Here is a 23471-nt window from a genome sequence, read left to right on the forward strand (position 1 = left end):
TTTCTTGGCAAGGTTTCAATTCTCAGAAATTTGAGCAAATTTAAAAAGACTTTAAACATAATATAGCTCTGCTTTTATAAGAGTATTAAGAGTTCAGTAACAGCTACGTCCAGGCGAAGGAAATATGTACACATTAACAAGCCGACTGGCAGCTGGCAGACAAATAAACTTGAGCCGCCGCCAGACACATGAGAGCAGCAGCCAACAACAGTTTGTGTGCAAGCCACGCCCTTTAACGCCCACGCCCCCTCGAATCCAAACAACTCGTTACCTCTAGCCGCAATTGTAGTTGTTGTTGTCTCACATGCACATTGTAATACTATGTCATAAGAGACATTAGCATGAGCTCGTAAAGAATACTTTGTGTCTGAGTGTGTGTGTGTGTGGAAAAATGTCCTTTCGTTGAGCTTTGAGCTGCATACGCAAACTGTCTGCGTATTTCCGGCCTCACTCTTTCTCTCTCTGTCTCAGTGTATGTGTGTGTGTGTGTATGTGTTTACCTAATTACATTCCGGAAATAAAACGTTGACTGATTGTGCCAATAAATGAAAATAATGACGTAGCATTGACTGACTGCAAACTGGCCAAAGTGACGGAAGCAACAAAACTGAGCAAACGCTTGGCGTCAGCAGCCCAGCAAACTTTTACCCGCACAATGGCTGCCCGTCCGTCCGTCTGTCTATATGTCCGTGCGTCCGTCTCTGTCTCCATGTCCTTCACACTCACTTGTGTCTCTCCTCCAGCGTAACTTTTATTCTGCCGCATGCTCTTTGGCCTGGACTGAAACTCTTGACGAGTTTATTTCCTACGCAGCGTTAACTGATTGTCTGTGATTTTCTTGTTTTTAGATAATGAAAGCACACACACACACCCAGAGAGAACGAGGGAGATTATTTGAGGCTAGCATGTAACTTTTTATGTGCTTTGGCTCTGAAATTGTGGCCCATTTATTTGGCAATGGGCAAAAAATTAACGTTCTTCGAAATTGAGCTGCTGGTTTTAGGCCGAGCGAAAAGGCAAAAAGCAATAAGAAAATTAATGTTGTATCAGGCATGCAGGAGATTTATAAAAACTTTGTTGCTCCAAATTCGTGGTCCGTTCGATCTTCTGTTTGACTAACGCATTGCCTGCCAGCCACGTCTAAACAGTGTCAATTTATTTTGCCCCAATGCAATGCAGCTGCAGGTTTTTGCCATCCCAAAAAGTGGAAAAGTGGAATGCTAAACATTCGGCTATTTACCTAAATCTTCAGACTATGCGTGTTACACAGGTAACACAAGGGAGGCGCAGATTGTCGGTGCAGTGCACGAGGATGGCCAAGCAAAGAAAAACTTGGCCCTTTACTAATTTCAGCACAATAACCCAAATTAAAGCGGTTTTTGGGGTTTGTTTGCAGCTGCCTCGAAACACGAGGCGAACAAACGCAAACGACACGCGACACGAGAGCGAACCGGAAACGAGTGATAAAACTGAGCAACATTTATGGCAAGTTGCAGTGCGCAAAAGCGAAGCAGAGAGCTTTGGAAGAGAGTGAGAACAGAGTCAGAGAGAACTTGAAATGTTTGCTATAAAAAAGGGAAACAGCTGTTTGTATTGTACTCAAACAGCACAGCATCAATTAAGTGCACAAAAGCAAACTGAAAGACAGCTTGTTAATAATATTACTAGACACTTTCGCTTTTTCCCTATCGATAAGGCCAATTAGAAGATATTAAGAACAAAAGCTAATAAGGATTTATGAATATATAGCATTCAATATTAAACTTAAAGTGGAAAGGAAATTTTGCATAATTAAAATAGAAATGAAAGAAAGGAAAATGAATTTGATATTTAATATTCCTTTCTATGAAATGGTTTTGAAATTCAGCAGAAATATAATGCAACGATATTATATTATAAAATTTATTTGAATAATAGGAAATAGTTTAACTTTTTAGTGTGTTATAAAATTTATATAATTTAAGAAAACTAAAAAAATAAGAATTGCTCTTCAAACTCTAGCATATTACTGACAAAGTTATTTGCTTATAAATACGAAATAAATACAAAATATTATTTTTCTTAAATTTAAAGTAGGGAAATATAAAACTTTTCCATTCAATACGATTAAATGCACGAAAACACAACTTTAATGATGACGAAAAATGTATGGCAAGATAATGCGAAGCGTAGTTGATATTGGCATGGTAAAGTTTTCGTAATTATAAATAATAAAGTAAAGTTCATTTTGGCGACAGACCGCCAAATAAGTAAGTGGAACGTGGCTTATCACGATGCTTGTCAACGTTATCCTCCGTGGACCAATTTCACGCACTTCGAGCGCAACGAAGTGGAGCTGCTGCCATAAATCGAGAGAGAACAACAAACAAACAAGCCGAGAGCGGCGAGAATGATAGTGAGAGAACAAAAACGAGAGAGCGAGCGCTGTTGACGTCGACGTCGCTGTCTGTGCAGACGCAGACCATGATGTTTGCTGCCGACGACGCTACTGCTGCTGTCGCTGCTGCTGCGTCGGCAGTGTCCGTGTCCTCGCCAACGCCAACGCCAGTCGCCATCGCCAGTCGCTTGCGAAAGCGTAAAGTAAACAGACAAGCGTCGTCCGAGCAGCAGAAGCGCGCCGAAGTTTGAAAACGTCGCCAACGACAACCACAACATAGCAGCAGCAGCAACAACAAGCCGGAACAGCAGCAGCAACTCCGCTGGCAGTAAAAGTGACGCAGCTGCTGGCAGCGACGCAAACAGCGCCGCCTTTAATCGGTTGCCCGACTGCCAGCTGCCTGGCTCTGGCTGGCTGCTGCCTGCTTGCCACATCCTTTGACGCCGCATGCAGTCAGTTAATTTCTGACCACAGCGGCAAACGCGTTGCGTGCGCTCAGACTGAATTGTCTCTCGTTTATCTCTGTGTGTATATTGTTGCCCCTTTTGGTAATCGAACTGAAACTGAATGTACGAACTGTGTAATCTTTGGCGGCATTTAACGCGCGTCGTAAACGCAATGTGAAATTTTTACAATCTCGACTGGTCACGTGAAATATGAGTGTTGTCGGGGTTATGCGGCAAATGTTGCAAGTGGCATATGGCAGCTGCCTCGTGCAACTCGTGCGGAAAGCGAGAGCCAAATAAACTGGCAATGTGACAGCCAAAAAAAAAGTACCCTAAAAAAGGAGAAAATACACAAAAGTTATACAAAAGATACATGAAATAGAAGGCTACTAAAACCAAGTGCAAAACTGTCGCCAAAAGTTAAAAGAGTAGAGCACAATGCGGCACATTGTGTGTATGTGAGTGTGTCATAGTGTGTGTGCATATTAAATGAGATTAAATTGAAACAGAATTGGCAATTAATCAATTCACAAACGACTCAATCAATTAACAACAATTACCGCAGCAAAATAAGTGAATTATTTAGAAAACATTTCAATTACACTTAAATCAATAAAGATATATTTAAATACCAGAAAAAAGTGAACAAGTTAAGCATACGCCGCGTGGGCTTGTCAAGTGAGAATATGGGAGAATTAAATTAAACATTGTTCAAATTGATTTACATATGCAAAACAATTGAAAGCAATTGAGTTTAAAAATAAAAACACCAACAACAAAAACCATAACAAACATCAGCGGCAGAGGCAGCAGCGAGACAACAAAATGCCGGCATCAAGTGGATTATATCGCATCAAGCACGGGCGTGTCCTTCGCACTCTGCAAAAAACCTCGGCATTCATTTTTATAGCATACATTGCGGCATGCAGCACTTGCGGTAAATATGACACGTCCTCAAACTCCTTTCTGTGTCTCAATAAATCGAAAAATAAAACCAACAAATGCCACAAGAAACTCAACAGCGAAAAAAAACTTCTCTGTACAATTTATATTCATGACAATTATGACATATCAAATTTTCATTGCGGTTTCCCATTGTCCCACGAGCGGGAAATGCATACGGATAATTAAATTCCGAATGATTCGCCAAAACTGTCAAAGGCACGCATTCTGCTGAATGATAAAACTAATTTAATCGCTATAAATATGTTTTTTTGTCTCACTAGAATGCATAAACTTAAAACGAATTGGTTTTAGTTTTAAACATGTTTAGTAACAATTTAACTTAGAAAGATAAACAGTAATCAAATAAGGGTCAAATGATTAATTAAAAATCACATTGTTTTTAGGTATATTTAGCGTTCTCTTTCTTTCGCCTTTCGTCGTTAATTTAAAGTTCATTTGTATCAGTCTGTGTCTGGCTTAATGCTTTTTTGAGCTTTACTTCTCCAGCTGCTGCTTATTCTTTCAACAGCTTAGCTCGCTAACTGATTCCTACTCGATGCTTCTGGCTGCTCCTGAGTTGTGCTTTTCTTCATCTGGATTGCAGCAGTTTGCTTTGATTTCTTTTTATTGTTTCTTTGTTTGTTTAGTCGGAAACCTTTGAATAGTTCATGCACTACCAAGGCATATAGTAGAAGCTCTTTCTTCACTGAAGTAATTGAAATGCATTGCACATTCTTTTGCAATCATAATGCATTTTATATTTGAAGGCATTCACGCCTTAGCTGTCAGTGGAACAGACAATGTTGCTAATCGAAAATAGTTAATGTAATGCATATTTGCACGTTGAATAAACTCGTTTTTGTTGAGGTACTTGCAGTAAAACAGCAAACTAAAGCAATGTGAGGTAGGGCATCGTAAATGTGTTGTATTTTATTGGCAATGTCGCTTACTGACAGGTCAACGATGGCGCGGAAATCGTGCATCACTTGTCAGTGACTGACAGAGCAACAACGGCAACAACATGAAAAAGACGAAGCACAACATGAACAACTACAAAACGAACATGAATGCGAACACTTGTCTGCAGGGCAAACTGTGTGCTGCTGTTGCTGCTCCAGAGCCGCGCCGCCGTCGCTGCTGTTGGCAATTTGTCAAGCAATCAACAAAGCCAGAAATTGCCCTCAGCTTATGCGCAGAGGGGGCGTGGCAACGAGGGCGAGAGACTACGGATAAGGGATGAGGGACGAGCGATGAGGTGTAGAATAGCCCCAAGGTGGCAGCGCTTGAGCTATGCGAATGTTTGTTGCCAAATCATTGAAACAAATAAAAGCAAAGTACAGAAAACAAAAAGAACGAGCAAAACCGATCAAAGAACTGACATCAGTATGTGTGTTAGTGTGTCTGTGTTGCATGTGTGTGTGGTTTTTGCTGGCCCTCAGAATAACTGGAGCACTTGGGTTTGGCGTTGGCGCATCTACTACTCGTTGAGCGCTGAGCTTTCTCTCACTCTATGTATGTGTGTGTGTGTGTGTGTGGCACATTTGTGCGTGCAACACAACACGACACACAGTCAACGTCGCCGTTGCCGTCGACGCCCTTGCCGTACTCCCTTGGGCCACAAAACGGTCTGTAAAATCGTCAAATAAACCGACCCAGTTGCTGGCCCTGGAGCTGTGCACTTCTGGCACATCTAGCACATCCATTGTTGCATGTTATGCCAACTTATGTAGCCTGCTTCTCTTTTTTTTTTTGGGCTCACACACACAATCTCACTTCAACTGTCACTGTCAATGTTGTAATGAAAAATTCACTGAGCAACAAAAAACAAAAACGAGAGAAAAAAAAGAAATATATATGAAAGAATAAAACTGCATAGAGGCGCACAATAACAAAGCAAACAAGGGCTTACTTTTTAAATAAAAACAATTTTGTGCCATGCTCATTGCTTTTTCTCTTTCTGTTTCTGCTACTGCCGTATTCTTTCGTGTTTCTCGTTTTTCTTCTTCATTTTTTCGTATTCAGAGCACATTAATATTTAGCTAGCGAACATGCTCACAAATCAATATTTATGCATGTCACACAGCTTTGGGGAATTGAAGGACAACAAGAAACAACTGAGCATACCCCTCATATTTTCTCATTTAAATGCATTTGCATTCAGCTCCAAATCTGCAGCAGCTCAATGCAAACATTCACCTGATTTCGATGCGACAACTGCAAAATGTATAAATGCTATAAATAAATATCTGCACACAAAAATAAAAATACTGAAAATTGTCATAGAGCATGTAAGATAGAGTTTTAATTTATACCCTGGCAAACTGTTTACAAAATATGCTTATTTATATATGAAATATGATATTCGAATACATTTGTATTTAGTATTTAAAACAACTTTGTAGTTTTTATTTAATTTGAGTGTGATTTTTTAATGTTTTTCACTTTATTGTGGCTTTTAAATATTCAGCTTGTTACATTTTTGCATAGATAAATTTTCTTTTTTATGTTTAATAATAGCTTTTAACATATTTTCGTACTTTTTACTATAGGCGCGAAATTCCCATAAATTAAATATTTTATAAAAGCTGTTTGTAAAATACGTCTATGCTTTTTTAAGCTTAACCCTTAACCTTTCATTCGAACCAGGAAGTCGATTAACCCGCTTCAACTGTCTTAGTATGATTACATTTTAAATTTCAAATTTATTGTTTTCATACTAAAGATTGCAGCTAAACAGGCAAATAAAAAAGCAAGGAAGATATTTTGTATAATTTGTATTGCTTATCCTTTTTTCTTCATAAAACAGTCGATTAACCGGTTTAACTGATTTTTAAATGTCATTAATGGTTTTATTTAAAAATGTCACAATTAAATAATTGTCATAATTGTTTTAATACTGAACATTTTAGCTAAGAAATTTGAAAAATAAAAATGCGAATAAATTAAATAAAAATATTACATTATTATATATTTATTGCATGAATATTTATAACAATATTATATAGCAGGCACTTGCCTCGTCTATCATATCCCACGGTAAAATGTGTGTAGACAATTACCTAAGCGACAGTCACAGGTGTTGTGGCAACTACGTGCAGACATTTTGATACATTGACAGCAGCTTGGCGTCAATATGCAACCTGCATAACATGCAGATAAACAAATCCTCTCGCTGTCTCCCTTTCAATGTCTGTCACTGCGAACGTGTGGTAAACTGTCAAAAAAAGGTTGGAATGAAAAAAGCAGATAAAATCCGCCATTTGATGTATGTAGCATATGTACGATTCTATATACGTATCTGTATGTGTGTGAACAACGATTAGTTTGTTCAATTTGGTGGGGAAAATGCAGCTAATTGGGCACGTGAAAAGGCTGCAGCGCAAATTGAGCCCATTTGATTGGCCTGCTCCGCTGCAATGGGTTGCTAATTGCCAAGATCGAGTGAGCCCTTGGGGGCGTATACTTAATGTGCGCGAAGGCTGCGAATTTAATTGAAACTGTCAAATAAATGGGGGAGAAAAGAAGCAATTGCGTAAGAGTATTAACTGCACAGCATAGGGGGAATGCCACACACATGCTCACTGGTTGCACGTACTTCAATATTTCTTCATCTCAAGCGTAATAATTTTAAATAAACTCAAGTCCGCCTGTCAGCGATGCATTCAGGTAATGGTTACTGCAAAAGGGGGCGACCAAAGGGGTTGAGGTTAAGCCCTTGCGCGGGTCAAGGCCTACAAACAGAGCAAAGCAAAGAGTAAAGAGAGAGCAGAGCAGAGTGAAGCAGCTCAGAGCAGAGCATAGTGAAGCAGGGCACACATAACATACGAGCACGCTCACTTACAACCGATATGCGCGTTGGCAAGCATAATTTAATAGCAACATACCCACGCACACACACTCACACACACACACACACACACACACACACACACACACACACAGTTGCATTCACTGTTGGCAACTGCAACAGAGCCATAAAGTTCACCTGTTACAAATGCAACGACACGTGGGCGTCGCTGCCGACCATGACAGCCATAATAATCAGCACAAAAACTAATGGTCGCACACACACATATACGCGGAGCACACACACACTCATCACCTTCTCCACATGTGTGTGCTGTATGTGTCTTCGAGCTGAGCCTGCACTTTGGCATGCATTTTGCTGGCGCTGAAAGCACGTAAATTCAACATAATTCAGCGTCGAGCGGCGCAGGCGAAAACGAAGGCGACGCCGCCATTTTGGGTGAAATCTGAATTGTGGGATGCGAATGCGGATGATGCGAGTAGTGGAAACGGGATTGGGATTGAGATTGAGATTGCGGATACGTTGATGTGCCATAAAAGTATATTATAAGCTTACAATTCACGCAGCGCAAACGCAAGTCTTTAATGCACGCTCGATTTCCAAAGGTATTCGCTGTTAAACATTCTTGTCTGCCTCTTTGATCCTTGCAAATATTTGCGCGAGAAATATTAACATAAATTGTTGATACATTGCCTACGAGTTCAAGTCAAACTTTAATGTACATTTTCAACATGAATTAAATGCTAAATACCTTTAAAAGGATTTGTGAATAAAGCTAAAAGTTGAAATTAAAATCATGCAAATTTATTGACAAGTAAAGAGAAATTGTCCAACTTTAATGAACATTTTCCACTTAAATTAATGGATGAATACATTTCACGGATTTAATATTTAAGGTAGCCAGACATTTGTCAAATTACTTAAAATAGAAAGAATTTAAAATGCAAAATAAAAGATAGTCATCTTAGCTTTATAACGATTATTTCAGAGAGTAAGTATGATCGACTGCTATCTATTGTAATTAAATCAAAATAGAATGAAAATATACCAGAAATATTCTAAATATACCGAAATGAGCGAAATTAAATAGAGCGGTATTATTTTCAAAATATATCAAATTAAAATACCGAAAATGTACTGAAATATCCCGAAATTTTAGTTTAGTATATCACTTAGTATATAGAGAGCAAAATACATCAGAATTTTTACCAGAGCAATAAGACCCGACCGTACTCGTATCTGTCACCGCTCTACCCCATAATTAGCTGGTATAAAAATATAGTCTATAAATAAATATATATAATGGGTTGGTTGATGTTAAAATTGAAGACGAAATAAAATCATGCAAATTTATGAACAAGCAAAGCTTTGTCTATTTTTATTATAACACAGCTGAAAGTATTAAGACAACTTTCTGCAGCATGTTTTCCAATTTATAACTGATCTTATTAAGAATATGATGGCACAAGTATTAAGTGCTAAGTAGCTTAGTTGGCGATGCATTTGCAGTGCTATTTCTTCCCGCTCTCGACTTGAGAATGTCGTCGAATTTATTTTGGTTGGCTTCAGCAGCGAGAACTGAACTTTTGTGGTTTTTTGTTCGTTCGTTCTTTTGGTTTCGTTTTTTTTTCTTTTTTTTCTTTTGCGAATCATGCAAATCCATTAAAGACAAGTAAAGAGTCAACTTACCTGCCTGACAGGCACTTCAACTTTGCCTGCTTATCGTATATGCAAATGATTTTCTGATTTACCTAACATCCTGCCAGTTACAGAGAGCAGAGCAGAGCGTCTATTTCGTTGTCGTCTTCGTCGTCCACTTTTTGTACTTCGAGACTTCTTTCTTTCTTCTGCTTTTTTGCGAGTTCCTATTATTTTTTTTTTTGGGTCAAACTTTCAGTCGAACCGCCAAAGTTGCGCATCATCGCTGATGTGGATGTTGATGATGATGGTGATGATGATGACGACGGTGATGATGATGAAGATGCTGTGCATAGTAGTTAAATGGGTTTGGCCAAAAACCCTTTTGGACTCTAACGAGCTGTTGTTGTGCGGACAACTTTGACAAGTGGCTAGTCCCAGCCCCATTCAACTCTCGGCGATACGCTGTAATTATCAGAGACGAAAGGGTTTGACTGGCTTGAGTGAAACTTCTTCTGCCTCTCTCTGGGGAATGTCACTTTATTTGCGCAATTAATTTGCCTGAAATGCGCGCCTGATTTCATTTGCTCGCCTCTGTGTGTGTGTGTTTGAGTGTGTTTCATGTCACTTTTGACATGATGTTGTTGTTACGTGGTTCTTGTTGTTGTTGCGTTTGCTTATAGTTAAATGCAGAGACAGGACAGGCGGCAAAGTGAAAGAAAATCCCGCTGACACAATTTCATTACGAAAGTTGTCAGCGCTAAAATAAAAACGAAAAACGAAAAACGGGAACGGAAAAACGAAACGCAACGAAACGAAGACGATGACGAGGAGGATGTAGCTGAAACAGAATTTGCCTATCATTTGTCTCAACGTGGCGCGGCAGCAACTCGAAACTCGGGGAAAGTCGAGCTCTGTGGCAGCTCACAACTTGCAACACGCAACTCGCAACTGGCAACTGGCAACTGGCAACTGGCAAGTCGCAGCTTACAGCTCGAGCAGCTCGCAGAAATTGAAACTTTTCAAAAGCAATTGCTTGAATTTCAAGTAAAAACTTTCTGGTTTTGCTTTTTTCTTTTCGCTAACTTTATTTTTTGTTAGAGACGCACACACACGCATATATTTTTGGAGCTTGTTGTGCGAGTTCGTGTGTGCGTATACTAAGTAATTGCGAGCTGTAGCAACTGGAGCAAACTGTCTGCGTTTTAAATGCCAACGAGCACATTGACGCCAAAATGCAAAGCTAAAAGCCAAATGGCGTCAGCAAATGCTCTCGCTGGCTGGCGTATCCTTATAAGCAGCAGCAGTGGAAGTCATCAGGATAACGTATTGCATGCGTTGCAACAACAACAAATTCCGAAATTGAAATTATGTTGCATGCAACCAAAGCTCTGCCAAAGACATATGCGTTACACTTTGTCTTCCAGCCTGCTGTCGGCGTATGCGAATGAATTTGCTTTGCCTCTCCACAAACATTCCATTCAACGCACACCCCGTCGTATACTTGTTGTACTAAGCATATACTATAGTAGTATACTCCTAGTTGTTTTCGCCCAAACTTCTGACTGTGTGGATTAAACGACTTCAAGAGTTTGCCACAGTTTTCTTGGTAGCAAGTTTTCGACATACTTATGGCTTGACAATTAAGTTTTAAACACATCATGGAACGCTGGTGAAACACATTCATTTAGTTTCTGCTTTGAAATAAACTATTTAATGGAACTGGGAATATGCATTAATTAAGGATATGCATCTTGCTGATCACATTGACTAAATATATTGTTGTAGAAAATTATGTTTAGATGGGATCATAACAAGATAAGGGACTCGCTTGCTTTAGCTTTTGCCACGGTTAATAATTCCTCTCTTCGCTTTAATAAACTTCTATATTTGTTACATGCGTTTTTACTTTCCTATTATTTTACTTCTCTCTGACTTCTGTCTTTAATTTTTCAGCATTTTTTATCTCTTATCTTCTTTAGCTTTAGCATAATTTTTCTACATTTCTACTCCACATGCTTCGCACATTGAGTGGATGCCACTGTAACCACGACTGCACAATATTCACTTTTCGTTTAGTTTGAATTTATGAAATTAAAAAATAATAAAAATTCAACTAATTTTACCCCTTCTATGTCTGCATCGCTTTCCCCAAAACATTTTGATCTTTTTGACACTTTTTCTACTTTTGGTTTCGAATAATTTTTTACCCTCCTATTTCATATGCCGGACATTGAGTGGACGCTACTGTAACCAATATTGTTAAGTATAACACTCACTTTAGATCTCAAATTCATGCGATTAATGATTTTTGCGCGGTTAATGCATTTGACAGGGTCTCTTGTAGTCATGTATTTTGGTTGCTATTCTTTCCTTTCTTCCATTATCTCCATTTCTGAAAACACTTTGATCTTTCTACTTTTTTTTTCTTTTTGGCTCCGCATAATTTCTTTCACTCCTATTCCATATATCGGACATTAAGTGGACGCTACTATAACTACGACTGTTTAGAACAACAGTCACTTTGGTTTTCAGTTTCCAATAGACATAAATTTAATTTATGCGATTAAAGATTTCTGCGCGCTCAATACATTTCACGGAGTATCCCGGGGCCGTATCCTTGGCCAGTGAACTGCGAAAAACTGCTGGTAAGGCTCACCTTGGGATTGTGCCTTAAGTAACTGTAACTCACGGCTGTCTTGTCTGTCTAAAGCTCCCTGCTTAGCAGTCCTTTAATGCGCCTTTTCGGCAACGCCCCATATCAAACGAAGCGCGCTTTACACATAAAGCCGGATTATGGTTTTAAGTGTAATTACAATTTACATGGCTTCCATTCGCTACCCGCTGCCTCGAGGTTCCGGTTCCTCGCTGCCTCTGTTCCAGCCATCTTACCTTCCTTTGGTTCCCCAACAGAGGCAACAAAATCAGAATCATAAGAGCAGATGGGGAGTGGTTTATATATGGCCCAACAACTGAAGCTTGTATTAAAAACTTAAACACCAAATGATAAGCGCCTGCCAGTACACATTACCTCAGTGTTTCCCACTTTGTTGCTGCCTCTCCCCTCTCTGCCCTTTCTGTTGTAAGTGAATAAAAAACCGCCAGCCGGTTTCACGGTCGTAATTAGAAACTTTTTAGTTGGCAGCGCACAAAAGTTAGACATGACTTTTGAGGCATTAGCGAACGCGGCGGCCATTTTCGCGCCATGATGCGGTAATTAATTTTCTACCAGCGTTTTTTTTCCAGCCCTCCAACCTTCCTCTTTTTTTGTGTACCTTACATTGTGGCAGGGGCAGCAGTTGCTACATAAGATTGCTCTGGACACTGTGGCCTCAGCTGTAGGAATAGTTTTCAAGGTTACCACGCCACTTAATATTCATGTCGAGGCATTCTGCGCAGCATTGGGATCATAATGATCTGAACTCGGTAGGTTTATTGAAATTTGGCTCTTAAAGTTGCAGCGAGGAACTTGAAGCAAGAGAGATGTGGGGAAAAACATTAGGAATATGAATAGGTACTCTTTTAGTAGCAAGGAAGCTTGAAACATTCTCAAAACAAAAATAAGTGAGTGACTATAGAAAAATATTTTTGAAAATAAAAAAATGTATCTTAAAGAATATGATCAATTGAAAAAATTTCTGTCTAATAACAAGATTTAAAAAGAAAGAATAAGGGAGTGATTTTTGTAAATAGTATTTAAAAATTCCAATTTTAAAAGACAATTTTCCATATTATAATAAAAAATTCTATAAATCAAAGAATAATTAAGTAACATTTGCAAAAAATTTTTAAACTAGAATTTCAATGTTAAAAGAAGGTTTTCATTTTGAAAGTAAAAATGATAATAAAAAAATCGAGACTATTAAAGACAGTCAAAAAAGAAAAGAAGAGAAAGAAAACCTCTCAAGGCAGTTATATTCCCCAATTAGATGAAGCGATGAAAATCGATATAGTTCTCACCAAGTGATGCGATTTGTGGGAGTTAATGAAATTTAATATAGCTGCGTTTACTTATTCAGCCTAGTTCTAAATGAGCTATAAAAACAATCGATATGAAGCTGTCGAAAACATTTATCAATTTGTGGAGTTTGCAACATTTACGCTCTGATCTCTGACTTTGCCAAATTTGCATTAATTTGAACAAAAAATCCGGTCAAGCGAAAAATTAATTAATTCATTTTAATTGCGCAGCGCAGCTTGCATTTTTTCTATTTTTTTTATGTTTATTGATTAATTCGTTCGTTTTATGAACATTTCTCTTCCTTTTTTTTTTTGTGTATTTGTGTGCAAGCAAAAGCCGCAACTTTGGCATGATTTGAATGTTGTTTTGTGCGGTTTATGCGCTTGTCTTTGGAATTAAATTTGAAATTTATAGTCAATGCGATACGCGGGCTACACATTTAATGGCTTAAGCACAAAGAGAGAGGGGAGAAGGAGACACACGCATATGCATGCTAGGCTTTACTTAATTACCGTTGATAATTTACACTTGGGCTGGGAAAGGGGTTTCGCTTTAACTTTTGGCCCATTTGCTGGCTGCACATTTGGCAGCCTCTCTGTGTGTTTGTGCTCTACATAAATTAAAGTTTAAAGCGCAGTAAATTTGACTCCCCCAACTACCCACACTACTCACACTCCTCCGTCTTTCTCAGCCCACTTCTAAACATGGCAGTTGCCATACGACAACGAGAACGGCAACGAGAACGACGCCCACGCAGAAATTGTAACTAAAAAGCAAATTCAGTTGCTTGCCTTAAGGGCGCATGGAATAAATACATATATATTTAAGTGTGTGTACGAGAATGTGTGTGTGTGTATGTGAGTAGACCTTGCGTAACAATTTGGATTACAGTTGAAGTAGTTGACAGTTGAGAGAAGAGGCTGTAGAGAGAGCTTAGCGTGGTGGGAAGTGCGCGCGGAGCGTGTGACAAGCTAATTTATGAAAATTGCTCTCGAAATTATTGGCAAGGCATGGCAAGGGGTGTTTGCAACTGGCACTCGCTCTGCGGTCGGATTACTGACTGACCGACTAACCGACTAACCAACTGACAAACAAACAGAGACAGACGGACGGACGAAGTGACGCAATTGAAGCGTCGACTTCTGTGATAATGAGCCGAAAACGTATTGAAACTCGCTGGCGCCCAGAAGTATGCAAATATTTGTGTGCTCGGCCCGCTCAAGTGAAAGTGCGGAAAGTGGGGAGGAAAGTGGAAAAGTAGCAAGTGGAAAATAGAAAGTGGAAAGTGCCCAACAAGTGTAATTTATGGCCGACTGCTTAAATTTCAGAGTAGCGCAACGGAACTCAACGCACACAAAAAAACTAAGGGAAAACCGCAAATTATAAATATATATAGATGTATATATATGGAGAGTATAAATGCGTATATGGCACATAAAGCATGCCAGATAAATTTAGTCTGGCAGCCGACTAAGCAAAAAAAAAAAAGCGAGCCAAACAGAAAAAACTGCGAACGAAGAATGGGAAAGAAAAGTGGCGTATTTCTTTGGCTGCCTTCTTATTTGTTGCCTTTAATCTTTGGACTAAGGCAGTTGACAGAGGGAGCGGCGGGCAGGGGGCAGGCCAGAAATTTACGCGATTTCAGTTTCAGCGCACAAAAGACTTGAGCGCAACTCAAGGACAACAAATGATAACGGTTAACACACAGCAGCGCCAGCAGCAAGCAGCAGCAATGCCTAATGATACTGTCAACAAAAGCCAAAAGGGTGTACAGCAGGGGGAAGCGGAGGGAAAGAGGTTCGTAGCGGGGTCGTTGGCAGAAGAAAAAAATACAGAAAACACAGAAAAAATATATAACTTGGCAAAGCGAAAAGACAACAGCAAACGGCAGCGGCAACGAAGAATATGATGATGACAGCAAAGACTCTGTTCTGTGACTCTGCGAGACTGTGCCACAGAGCAAACTTGCTACATGTCGCACTCTCTGCGACTCTCGCGCTTTGCAACTGCGACAACAAAATTTTGCCATTAGATACTGTAAGCAAGCATGTATTGTAAAAGTATATCTGCTTGCCTGCGGTGGCAAGCGAAGGGGCACAAGGGGGCAAGTGATGCGACAGACACCGCATAAGACAAACACGCGATGAGACAGCAGCCAGCAGTCAGAATTTGCCACAGCAAAAGGCAGTTTCTTTCCAGCGCCTCAGTTGCCTCAGTATCTCATTCGAATATAGGCGAGGCGAGTCGAGTGGAGTCAAGTCGAGTACTCACTCGCATACCCACAATCCGCATTCATTTTGCCTTCCCCAACTGCTTTGCATTTATTCACTTGACTTTGCTTTAACAATGAGGTAACTCCCCCGTCTCCATCCCTATGTGTGCATGTGTGTGTAGGTAGGTATGTGTGTGTGTGCGTTTTGTGTGTGTTGCGTATATTTCACATACCGCATAGATTGAATATTTCCTGCCTCAGACGCAGATTTGCCAGCATATCGCGAAAATATAAGCAAACATTATTTTGAAAAAGCTTGCACGACTGCAGCATACCCAGCACAAATTAGAATTGTCCTGAAATATGTTGGATAGATGTCACCGAGCTATAATAGATAAAAAGAGCACTTATATATTTTCTATTGTTTAAATTGCTTCGATTATTAAATCATAGATGCTAAGAATAAATTGGAAAACAAACACAATTTATTAATGTTTCAATAATTATTATGTAAAAATAGCATCCTGTGATAATTTATCTCAATAATCTAGTAATAAATGATATATTAGCTTAATGTAAATTGGGAAATGAATATAGCCGAAAATTTTTGTATTTCATAATCACATTCCTAATTTTATTTAAATTTAAAAATATTTAAAATATTAAAGTAAAGCACAAAATTGTTTATTCCAATATATAATATTACAAAATATTCTAAATTGGGCACTGAATGCTTCTTATTTGTCACTAGTTCAGCTTAGCCTGTTTGAGTTCATTTTAATATGCAGGGTATCATAAACGTCATGTTGAAATGTTTGTGTCAGCCACATGCCTTTCATTCATTTCATTCATTTTTGCAATGTTGCCCGCAAAAATTTATGCTTTTTGCGTAGATATCATGGCTCCAATGTCTCTGTCTATGACTATGTCTATGTCGCTGTCTGTATCTGTGTGTGTATGCATGAATGTGGGTGCCGACGTAGGCGTGGGCGTGGCATTGGTACGCAAATAGAATTGCAAACAAGTAAATCTTAAATAAAATTAATTTCCAATGCGCCAGCTTTATGTTTATGCTTAACAATTTTGGTTGTAGTCTGCCCCACTCTTCTTCCCCTTTTCTGGCTTTCTCTTTCTCTCCGTCTCTCTCTCTCTCTCTCGGTGTCTCACAATCTGTGTGTGTTTGTGAGAATGTCCTTCGCTGCTGTTAAAAACTCAAAAGTGGAAAAGTTTGTTGCTTAACTCAGTTAAGTCCAAACTTGGCATTATTATTATACCCGCTGGCTTTTTCGCTTGATTCTTGTAATGCAATGCTTCTTCCCTCTCCTCCTGCTCTTCTCCTTCCTTTTGGGAATGAGTGATGATGGCACGAGGCATGTGGCAAGCACTGTGGATACAACAATCGCAGACGTATTTAGTCATGATTTTTCTTCTTTTTTTTTGTCGTGGCTAATAAACTGATTTATTGATCGGGAATTGCTGTTGTGCGCAGCGAAACGTATAAATTACTCTTAGCATTTGTGACAGGCATTCATTAGGCATTTTGTGACTTAATTATCATAATTCATTATGAATGCCTTTGGCAAATCAATAAATTTATGACAGCGAGAGCGGGAATCCCAGTCCTGCGGCTCTTTCCCATTCTTCTTCTGCTTATCACTTAGTCAATGATAATAATTTCTTGAAATTGCTTTGGCTAATTTGGCGAATGCAGAGAGAGAGGGAAAACGAAAAACAGAGAAAAAATGGCAGCCAATGGTGGAGCGGGAATTGCGGATATTGTGTGTTGTTGAGTGGGGATTTTGTGGAGGTAATAATAATGCCACAAACGCTTACTTGATGAAGCCCGACACAACACAAGAGCAATAGCAATAGCAATACAAGAAGCAACAGCAATTCACGTTTCACCAAATGCAATGAAGTCACCTGCTTCCAATAGCATAGAGAGCATAGTTTCAAGCCGCAAAACGACCAAAATCCAGCTGAGTCTTTCAATGCGAACCAAAACTCACGCACTGAGCAGATAGAGAAAGGTAATGGCAGTAAAACAGAGAGATAGACAGAAAGAGAGAGAGGGAGTTATGTGTGTGTGTGTATATTTGGCAAGTGGAAATGTGGAAATGTTTGCATTGGCCTTGCCTTGACTTGCTGCGAATCAAAGAGCACCGCGGGCGCACTTTCTGATGAGTTTCTCTGGTAGACTGACTGGACTTGGCACTCCACTGCACACTGCACTTTATTCCATACTGCACTCGCCACAAAATGTAAAGCATACATTTCAGCGTTGTGTCCTTGCTGCATGTGGCACCGAAGTAGAAGTTGCACCAAATTGATTACTGCAACGGAAACTTGTGCAATTAACTTGTCTGCGAAAAGGTTTACCTTTAACCGTCTAAGCAAAATGTTGTCCAGTCACGAATGCGCAAAATACACACAAAACACAAAATACACAACATCACGTCAGGCTCAATCATGGCTCAATCATTGGGCCAACAAACATAATGGACGGAAGTCATGCAAAGTGCACTGGCGCCAGTTGTTGTTTGTTGTTTGCTGCAAAAATTAAAGTCAATTTGTTTAAGATAATAAGCGCCAAGGCAAGTACAACAAGAAAACAAGAGGTGGAGCATGAGAAATAACTGCAATTGCATGTGAAAGCAAGTTTAGCAACTAAATCCACAGACGACTAACTTATATTACGCACAAGGCAAAAAGTTTCTGTGAATGCAGTCAGCCAATGTTAGTGTTGCTTTTGCTTTTGCTTTTGCTACTCCTAAAATTGGCTACTTGTGCTGCCTGTTGCTAAACTCCAGGTGCACACACACCTCGCCCCCTGAAGGCAGCGAAAGTGTGTGTGTGTTTGTTAGATTGAACTGCCAATCAGCAACACAATTTTAACCACAGAAAAAATTGCTTAATTTTAAACAAAGATACTTCTCTCTTTTTCACATTCACATTGCATTGCACAAAACACACACAAATTTTGTGGTTTGAAATTCTTTAGGTCCACAGAGAGAGAGAAAGAGAGAGATTCAGATTTTGAAGCCAAAAAAAACAATTGTGGCCTGCTGAGACCTCAAGTTGTGAACTCGCACTATAATTGAATTCCTGCTGGCATTTTAATTGCAAAAAGAGGACCACAAAACCGAAACGAACTCACCTGTGTTAAATCTGTCAGCAAATCGGGTGAACGCATATCGCAGTAAATTGACAAAATACTCAAATATAACCGCAATTTGATTTTGCGATTTTTGGACTGAAAACATTTTGGCAAAAAGCGAATGTTGGACATCCGGCGGGTAAAGCCAAAATGCCAATGCCATTTGCTATTTGGGCTTAGCTTAGCGTGTGGAAATGTCAACGGCATCAAATGGATAAGGGCAAACACTCGCCGTTTGCTCATCCCCATCACTCAACAAAGAGTCAGCTAGTCCCTATCCCCGTGTCAGGTTGCTTTTATGTAGTACAAAATGTGACAGTTCACAGTGGCGCATAAAAATGTGTTAAGAAGCAGCAACAACAAACAACTGGTACATAAAAGCCAGGATGAGATTTGGCCAATCTGAAGAGCCCAATGTCACATTTGAAATGCGAATTGCGTTTGGAAATGGGCCACAGAGAGAGTAGAGGAGAAAGAAGGGGAAACAGGAAGTGGCATAAGGAATGAAGATTGAGATGGAGATGAAGATGGGCAGGAGAATCGATCAATGGCATTCGTTTAGATGTCCTTTCGGCCGCAAAATAAATTGAACTTAAATAGGTGACGTCCAAGGGCATTAAATGTAATATGCGCTCAAGCCGAAGCAAAGGTATGACTTGTGCGATTTAGCTAAGCAATAGGGACGACTGAATACACTACTTATTGAACAACAAATGAACTGAACTGAAGGATTTAACAATCATATTTTATGAATCTCTGGAGACTCTGATAAAAATATTTTCTATTTATTTAACTTTTTATTTTTGTTAAATATGTATATATAATATTTTTTTATTTTTATTTATACTCTTCGTATATTTTAAAATTTTGTATTGGATTGCTTACAAAGCTGCCTCCAAATCGACATACTCTATTTTGAAAGTGAAATTAATGGAAATGATATTTCTATTCAATCAGTTGCTCTATAGCAAATCCGCAATACGAAAAAAGATAAATATGAAAAGATAAAAAATGAATTAAAATAGATTCTGTATTTCACAAATCGCTGCACAATGATGAAGTGCAGACCCACCACACACCTTTGTAAGTCAACTAAAACTATACTTAAATGAGAAAGCACTTAAAAAAAGGACTGCTCATTTTGAGATACATTTACGCAGTTATTATAAAAAAGAAATCTGGCAGAGCGTAGGCAAAAAGTGTTTAGCTTTGATTACGTCTGAACCCCAAATTTGCCACATCCGGTGAAGCAGTTTATATCCTCTCTGTTCGCTCTATATATATACATTATGGCCAGAGGGCTAGGTTTGGGACAGCGATTGAGATTGAGTTTGAGACTCAACTGAGTTTGAGAGTGGACTGCGACGCGACATCGCCTGCTTTGTATAAAATGTCAAGTGTGTCTGGACTGCGGAGCTGCTGGGAGCCGAATTAAGTGGACTGCCAAAAAGTTCCTTTTCCAATTGTGGTCCTTGTTGCTGTGTTTGTTATTTATACATACATATATATCTGGAATTTGGTTTTTCGTTTTTCTTTTTTTTTCGAGTTTGTGTTGCTTTTTTGTTTCTGCTTTATTTCGCTTTTAATAATATTTTCACTTTGATGCTCGGCCACTTTGGTCAGGCACATGGCAGAGCGTTTTGGCTCCGCAGTTTGTGTGTTTATGCGCCGCATTACGGAAGTTGACAATTTAATTTTATGTACTGAAGGACAGTCGAGTCAAGTCTAGAGTCTAAGAGACGAGTCGAGGGCCGGAACTTAGTTCGGTTGTTGGTTCACTCTCGCTTCTAGCATCGGCTTTTGGCACATTTTGACGGGGCAGAGATACTAAACATTTATTGAAGTCGTTGCCGTCGCTGCCGTTGTTGCCCTTTTACCCCGAGGTCGGACTATTCAAAGTGCTTAGTCAAGCATGGAAAGCAGCAGTGGCAGCGGCAGCGGCACTCGTTGTATTCAGCGTTCGTAGACGTATTCGTATTTGTATTCTAATTTGCACGTGCTTGCAATTTGCCCAAATGCGGCGCATTGCAAAGCCTCTAATGGTATGTGTGGGTTAGTGTGTGTCTGTGTGTATCTGTGTGTGAGCTATAGAAAATATAAATCTTCATTAGAGGCCACACTCAACAGACAGCAGCAGACGGTAAGGATTCACATGCCTCCCCGCTCTAACGCAAAGCCAAAGTCGTGCCACACTTGCCACATGACGCACTTAACTTATGCTCTTTTATATTTTCCTCTTTTGCTGACTTTTCCGTTTGATTTCACACCCGCACATACACACAAACACACACCCAAGCCCAGCTCAATGGCTTTGCAGATATAAAAGCTCACTGTAGCATATTTGTACCTTATTTATTTTGTTCGCATAATTTATTAATGTTGCGCATACTTTTTGCTTTTGCCTTCGCTCTTTCGATTTTTTGCCAGTCTCCCATGGATTTTGATGTTGCGCATTGCTTAAATAAATGGGGTATATTGTCAATGTGCAATTTATGAAACAAATTGTGTGGGGTTTGATTTAATGAGACTCGGTAAAAGCGAACCGTTTATCACACACTTTAGATGACAGTAAAGTAAAGTTTAAGAGTATGAGAAAAATAAGTTTAGTGTTACTACATAGAATTTTATTTAAAACGAGCATTTATTCAATGCCTTAAATATTGATTCTAAATCTTGTATACAATTAGCAGTCTTTTCAACTAACAATTGTTATTTATAAAAACTTGTCCTAATGCTTTACATTACTTCAACGCTATCTGATCTCTTGCCAGATATTCAATTACATTAATTTAAAATAACAGTGTTAGATATAGGATATCGTAAAGTCGTGTCGTCTGGTAGTATTGCTTTCTGTAGGCATTCCTGGAAATATGATGCCAAAAACGTTAACAATGTTGCGCCAGCAAAGCTTACACTGACGCCATTTATTGACAAAAAACGGCAACGCGAGAGTGTGTGTTGATGCCTCATTTGATGAAGTGGCAGAAAAAATCAGAATTTGATACTTATGACAAGCATTACATGTTGCCAAATATAGAACTTGACTGATAAATTGCTTGAACAGTCAAGAAGCGACGCCAACAACGACGACGACGACAACAAACAGCAGCAATCGCATAATAAAAACGCACTGGAATTTCGATTAGCCAACAAACTAATTAAATTCTTGGTGCTGCGGCTAATTAGCCAAGTTTTTGCTGTTGTCTCTCTTAAGCAATTTGAACTATGCAAAGTTAAGAATGCTTTTATATAAACACGAGTACGATTCTGGCATTTGGCATATTGTAGACTCAAAGTTGAGCACTTAGACACGCATTGAAATAAAATAAATAAAATTAGAAGAATCGCAGAATCGCGTCGCTTGAAAGGACTTGGCAGGACTTGCCAGAGTCGTTGCTTTGCGTAGCCTTGCTTTGCCTTACTTTCGCTGCCATTTGCCAGATAGAAAGCCAATTTTATGACTCAACTTAAATAGGCACTTTACTTTAGTCTTAATGCCTTTTTATGTGCGCCTCCTCCACGCGCAGTTAGTGGCCCTTTTGTGAAGTCTGCCAGCTGTTTACTAGAAGAGAGAGCGAGAGGATGTGGCATTAATGATTGTTAAGAACGCAGCTCGGTGACGCTTTATTGGAAAATAAATGGCAAATAGTCGCTAGTTGCAAGTTGCCGCCGCCACCGCCGCGTAGAACACTTATCTGATTTTACACTTGTACTTGACGTCGAGGCCGAGACCGAGTCGAGATAGAATCCTGGATCTGACATCTGGAATACACTGGATAGTCTCGGGTGGTCGAGACCATTGTTCAACTTGACTGTTGGCTGTTAATGTTAACGTCCTATAAAAATTATGACAGTCGCAAAGTTAAACGCTCTGGCGTCCATTTTTGTGTACGTGTGGGCGTGCCCCAATTAAATGTTGCCTCATCTCTCCATGGATTGTTACAGTTACTGTTTTGTTGGTGGAGTTGTTGCCAGTTCATGGCCAGAGGCCAGTTGACGCATTTACACAAAATTACCGCCAAGTGTCAAATGCAAACATTTAGCTTGAACAATATTTGCAATAAAAACAACTTGGCGAGTTTTCGCCGCTGCTGCTGGAAAACTTCTTTGGCCGCGGCCGCGTTTCATAGAACTTTTCCCGTAATGAACAGCAGCTCGAAAACTCGAAAACTTGGCAACAACAACGGCAACGGCAGCAGCAACAGCCTTGGCAACGGCAGCGACAAGAGCCATCCTTTTTGTTTCCGTTAGCAGAATGCGAATGCTCATTTTGTTCCAAAACCAAAATTTTCAAATTTTGCGTTGCAAAATTGAAAACCAAATACCGCGGGAAATAGACAGAGAAAGCTGGCGATAGACAGAGTTTAGAAGTGAGATAGCATTAGGAAGGAGGAAAGGCAACAGCAACATATTCAGCATACGAACTAATTGATAAATTTTAAGCATTTAATTAAAACTTTTCAATTTGCAGCTCAACTAAGCAACTTGCGGGCCATTGTCGCAAATTTGTTGAACGAAAAATTTGTGTCAATTGTTTGCTGCATGCTTTAAATTACAGCAAAAAAAACCGCAAATTTAGTTAACAGCGACAAATAAATTATGTGCAGCAAATTAGGGACAAGAGGAAGACAGAAAAGCAAAGAACGAATCGGAAATGTACATGACATATTTTTTCACAATGCTCTATCTAAGGGTATATCGATATACTAGGGAAAATAAATATAGATATAGACATATATTAATGAAGAAATACGGAAAAAATATAGAAAAATATAGAAATATGGAAATATGGAATATATAATATATATAAATATAGAAATTTAAAAATGTAATAATATATAAAAAAAAAATAGAAAATATAGTATTACAGAAATATAGAGCTATGCAATATAAATATAATATAGAAATATGGAATTCTAGAAATAAA

At 39.1% G+C, this 23471-nt stretch overlaps 1 protein-coding gene across 7 annotated transcripts in view; it reads left to right on the top strand.

Annotated features, from left to right (window-relative positions):
- LOC117568896 (ecdysone-induced protein 74EF) overlaps positions 1–23471 on the top strand; it is an 80816-nt gene that overhangs the window by 35328 nt on the left and 22017 nt on the right. For 2 of the 7 annotated variants that reach the window (XR_007954940.1, XM_034249797.2), the window contains exon 1: positions 2612–3760. The exons of 1 other annotated variant lie outside the window; for it this stretch is intronic. Coding sequence is in view for 5 of the 6 variants with exons in the window: in XM_034249797.2 (XP_034105688.1) it covers positions 3649–3760 (112 nt within the window). In the remaining variant the exon portion in view is untranslated. Of the gene's footprint in view, positions 1–2609; positions 3761–23471 lie in introns of those variants that run through there. 4 more of the 7 variants (XM_034249798.2, XM_052004951.1, XM_052004949.1 and 1 more) reach the window with 4 other exon arrangements.

This window comes from Drosophila albomicans, chromosome 3 (assembly GCF_009650485.2).
Source record: "Drosophila albomicans strain 15112-1751.03 chromosome 3, ASM965048v2, whole genome shotgun sequence".
NCBI classification, from domain to species: Eukaryota; Metazoa; Arthropoda; class Insecta; order Diptera; family Drosophilidae; genus Drosophila; species Drosophila albomicans.